This window comes from Arachis stenosperma, chromosome 7 (genome assembly GCF_014773155.1).
Source record: "Arachis stenosperma cultivar V10309 chromosome 7, arast.V10309.gnm1.PFL2, whole genome shotgun sequence".
NCBI lineage: Eukaryota > Viridiplantae > Streptophyta > Magnoliopsida > Fabales > Fabaceae > Arachis > Arachis stenosperma.
The window spans coordinates 32258587-32263632 of record NC_080383.1 but is presented as its reverse complement, the minus strand read 5'-3'; the positions used below and the strand labels follow the sequence as shown (position 1 = coordinate 32263632).

At 33.0% G+C, this 5046-nt stretch overlaps 1 protein-coding gene across 1 annotated transcript; it reads left to right on the top strand.

The window, feature by feature from the left end:
* Window positions 1-644: 644 nt before the first annotated feature.
* On the top strand, window positions 645-4652 carry LOC130941916 (protein NRT1/ PTR FAMILY 8.2-like). Its single transcript, XM_057870556.1, has 6 exons — window positions 645-718; window positions 846-919; window positions 1182-1325; window positions 1421-1638; window positions 2666-3216; window positions 3517-4652. Exons 3-6 carry the CDS (start codon window positions 1211-1213, stop codon window positions 4343-4345), a joined length of 1713 nt encoding a protein of 570 aa, XP_057726539.1. The 5' UTR covers window positions 645-718; window positions 846-919; window positions 1182-1210; the 3' UTR covers window positions 4346-4652.
* Window positions 4653-5046: the final 394 nt, after the last annotated feature.

The following is a 5046-nucleotide window of genomic DNA, read 5'->3' as shown; positions in this document are numbered from 1 at the left end:
TTAAAATGACTAACTAATTTCTTAGAATTTTTCAACAAAAAAATATAATATAGACAATACTAAATAATCGATAATTTATTTGAATAACAGGAACAAAAGAAATATACATGTTATATTTTTCATGGAATATACATTTTTGTCATTAATAATCATCTCCCATTAATCATGATCATCTATATGAGTATCCAATCCAGTATAGGCATTACGATATTTTCTAAAGACATCCAAAATAATTATCACTATAAGGTCTACGCCAGTAACCAAATAAAAATTGATTGTTAATTTCTACACCTGTCATTAGTATTGTATCATTGTATATGTCCCTTTTTTCGGATAAAATAAACGTAACGAAATTGAAGCATCAAATACTATTTTACTTAATTAAATTTAGTTAGTTTAATAGTTAGTTTTATCGTCAGCTTACGTAAGTATTAGGAGTTTAAATTTTATTTTGTATATAATAATTTAGCAGCAAACTTTTAAATAAAATTTAATTTCATAACGAATTAATCTTTAACCTATTATGCTAAAAAATACTGGAGATAAAAAAAAAGCTATTTTACTTATTATAATACAGTTTAATTTAGTGTTCGGATATTATTCACTATATAACAATATAATGATAAGCAGAAACTGCTCCGTAATGCAGCTGTTTTGACACCTTGTTTGGACAGCTTCCTAAGTAGCTTGCAACGAAGGCTTTGTCGTTGAATACAAGGTCCTCTTTGCTTGTCTCACATACATACATACAAATATTCATCTCTTTTTTTTTTTCTTCCTCGTTCTCAATTTTCATATGTTAAACTTAGAATATAGGCTCAGGTTTTGTTTTGCTTTGCTTTTAGGTGACACCTCAAATCTCTATCTCAAGCTGTGGCAAATAACGGTACAAACTACAAAGTATACAATTTTAACCAAGGTAAGGGCTGTAAATTGGATGTAAGAGTTAGAAGTTTCACATTGTTTGAAGTAATTAGTACTATAAAATTCTCAAACTATATATTAGTTTTTGGAGATTTAATTAAATCTATTTAGTTCTAATATAATTGCACGTTTTAGATATATCCAGTGTTTGATATTCAACTACATAAAATGTTGACATTTATTACTTACTTGCATTTGTCAAAACAATGACCAAGTTCTGTTTCATGATTTAATGTGCTGAACATGTCAATTTCTAGGGAATCAATCACCCCTCAACTGAAAAACAATGTCTGAGGATAATGATAATGATGTTTACACAAAAGATGGAACAGTAGATTACAAAGGAAATCCAGCAAACAAAAATGAAACTGGTACCTGGAGAGCATGCCCCTTTATTTTAGGTAACTATATTATGTAATTCCTATCTCCATCATCATCATCATCATCATCATCATCATTATTAATTAGAAAACACTTACGCAATTCTATTACACAGGAAATGAGTGTAGTGAGAGACTGGCTTACTATGGGATGAGTTCAAATTTGGTGGTTTATTTTAAGGATATACTAAATCAGGAAAGTGCTACTGCTTCCAAGAATAATGCAAACTGGGGTGGAACATGCTATATCACTCCATTGATTGGAGCATTCCTGGCTGATGCTTATCTTGGAAGATATTGGACCATTCTTTGTTTCTCAATCATTTATGTTATTGTGAGTATTACTAGCTTTCTGCTTAGGCAAATGTACAAGTTTCAATAAGAATAACTACCAAATGGTCCTAAAGAAATTTTAGATCTGATATTTTAGTATCTAATAAAGTTTTATTCTCTAAAAATTCTCACAAATTATTTTTGTTGCACAAATTAATTCTTATGTCGTTCTAAAAGAATACTCATTTGATTTAAAGTGCATTTTTTAGAATTTATTTGTCTTATAATAAAATTTTTTAGAGATTTATTTGTCTAGCATATATATATTAAAAAATTGATTTAAAGCGACTCTAAAATTAATCTATCCAATTTTTAGAAGACTTTTAGAAAATAAAAATTTGTTGAGGACTAAAGTTTTGGATTTAAAATTCTTTAGTTGGCTGTTTACTCTTTAAAATTTGATTTAAAATTAACCATCGAAGGGTGTTGAGGTGACTAATTCCAAAAAATTAAGCGACGTTGAGGACAAAGATATTGTTGGAGTTATCCTTTTTATCCAGTACCAACAAACTTGATGTTAAGAAAAGATCTTTTACAGAAAGATTAGCTAGAAATTTCTTGTAAAAACACTAGGCCTATATATATATATATATATATATATATATATATAAAAGGATTAACATATATTATATATATTTTCTTTTCTGATTGCCGGACAAACTTGTTCAACAAGAAAAATGGCATGGACGAATTTGTTTTCAAATTTTGGTCAGGAAAAAGAAAAATAATCCCCTGCTTAGAAAACATTGAATAATGAGAAAGTTTTGGGGCCAGCAGATTTTGTGGTTTTTAACTATCAATTAGCCATCAATGATGTTTTTAATGGTATGAAATTGCATCTAATGGTGTAAAATCATTCAATTTCTTTTTAATAGTTAAGTGCTAGCCAGAATTTAACAAAAGTGCTGCCCCCTAGCACTCCTCTTAATAATTATGTGTAAGAACTTATATAATTTTGTATCAAATTCTATGTTCTTAATTGAAGAATTAAATACACAAAAAGAACTTATATGTTTCTTGTTGTACAGGGAATGACACTGTTAACACTATCTGCATCAGTTCCTGGCTTAAGACCAACCTGTCATGAAGGAAATTGCAATGCTACTAATGGACAAAGTGCAGTGTTCTTTGTTGCTCTTTACATCATAGCACTTGGCACTGGTGGGATCAAGCCTTGTGTTTCTTCCTATGGCGCCGATCAGTTCGATGATGCTGATGAAGTTGAGAAGGGATACAAGAGCTCTTTCTTCAACTGGTTCTATTTCTCAATCAACATTGGTGCTCTTGTTGCTTCTTCTCTTATAGTTTGGATCCAAGACAATAAAAGTTGGGGATGGGGATTTGGAATTCCAGCAGTGGCTATGGCGATAGCTGCTGCGAGTTTCTTTTTAGGTACAAAGCTGTATAGGAATCAGAAGCCGGCTGGCAGCCCCTTCACTCGAATGTTTCAGGTGATAGTTTCATCCATAAGGAAGTACAATGTTGAAGTGCCTCATGATGAGTCCCTCTTATATGAGATTCCAGACAATGAGTCTGCTATCCAAGGTTGCCGCAAGCTCCACCACACCAATGGATTAAGGTAAACCATTCAAGAGTAGAAATGACCGTCTTTTGTCTTTCATGGGTAGATTTGTCGACATTTTAATTTTTTATGGATAGAAATAGTAGTTTCCTCTTAAAATACACCTACTATTTTGTTAGGGAAGTTAGGGAAGGCAAATTGTCAATTTTCACGTACAAAATTGAAATGCGCATATATATACACCTTTGTACCTATACACCTTATAATTCATAATGCCAAAACTATTGCTATGCATCTCATACAATATTACAGTTCATCTTCAAACAATTATTTACCCAATAAAATGTGGTGTAACAGATTCTTTGACAGAGCAGCAGTACTAGGAAAATCAGAAAATATGACTGAATCAGCAAATCCATGGAAGCTTTGCACAGTAACACAAGTAGAAGAGTTTAAAGCCATAGTAAGGTTGCTTCCAATATGGGCCACTGGGATAATATTTGCTACTGTCTATGGTCAAATGAGCTCTTACTTTGTGATACAAGGCCAAACCATGGATGCTCACATGGGAAACTTCGAGATCCCGGTGGCGTCTCTTTCCATCTTCGACACAATCAGTGTCATCTTCTGGGTGCCAGTGTACGACCGGATCATAGTGCCAATAGCCAGAAAATTCACCGGCCGAAAAAACGGCCTAACGCAGCTTCAGAGAATGGGAATAGGCCTATTCATATCAATATTCTCAATGGTCTCTGCTGCAACATTGGAATACATAAGACTGAGAATGGTTTACAGGCATGACTATTATAAACTTGAACATGTCCCTATGTCAATCTTTTGGCAGGTTCCACAGTATTTCATTATTGGTTGCGCCGAGGTCTTCACATTCATTGGACAGTTGGAGTTCTTCTATGAGCAGGCGCCGGACGCAATGAGAAGCATGTGTTCTGCACTTTCTCTTCTTACAGTTGCTCTTGGACAGTATGTGAGCTCTCTTCTTATAACCATTGTGACAAAGGTCACCACTAGGAATGGTGGTCCTGGATGGCTGCCGGACAATCCTAACTTCGGCCGCCTCGATTATTTCTTCTGGATGCTAACAGTGCTGAGTGTGGTGAACATGATTGCTTTCTTTCTGATATCACAGATGTATACATACAAAGTATCCGTCGGAACGCTTCGCTGAAAAATCAATCGAATTGCATTGCATATTTGGTGTTTGCAACAAGGTGGAAACTCACGTGTAGTTGTCTTCATGTGAAGTTGATAGTTAAGAACGGTTAGATCTCAATTTATTAGTCATTATCAACTTGACGTAAACACAAGTGCACTGTAACGACTCTCCACCTTGCCACAAAGTCACTTTGTATTACACATTATCAAATGTGGTCAAAATCGTTATCTACAATAATAGTCTGTGATCAAGCCTCAAATCCTTCAAAATTTGGAAAGTCCTTTTTGTTATTATTTTGTTGCTTACAAGCATTGTTGTGTTTCCCTTAAATGTAATATTTTTCTCATAAGCATGCCTATTCCCTTTATAGAATCTAAGAATCTTAAGTCGCCAATGTGATTTGTGCAGTTAGAAGCTATTTATGAGAAAAATAAAAAATAAAAAGAGTTAACAATTAAATCAGCTCTGAGTTCTAATTTTTTTTCTTAATAAGCATGGTGACATCCTAGTTTCAAGATATTGTAGTACTAATTTTTCAAAAGGAGTAAACATATTTGTGGAACATACCTTGCGGCCATTTGATTATTTGTGAAATACGGATATTTTGTTGAGTTGTCGTATCTCAAACACATTTTAAATATGATACTGACCGATACTTATTCTACACGCATATCTTCTATGTTCAACTGTGTCTTAATAAAAAATAAAAAAAA

Bases quoted from the DNA above. Each gene is read 5' to 3' on its own strand.
- LOC130941916 (XM_057870556.1), top strand. From the start codon at position 1,211: ATGTCTGAGGATAATGATAATGATGTTTACACAAAAGATGGAACAGTA. The intron at 1,326-1,420 runs GTAACTATATTA...TCTATTACACAG, and splicing joins AGCATGCCCCTTTATTTTAG to GAAATGAGTGTAGTGAGAGA. The intron at 1,639-2,665 runs GTGAGTATTACT...CTTGTTGTACAG, and splicing joins TCTCAATCATTTATGTTATT to GGAATGACACTGTTAACACT.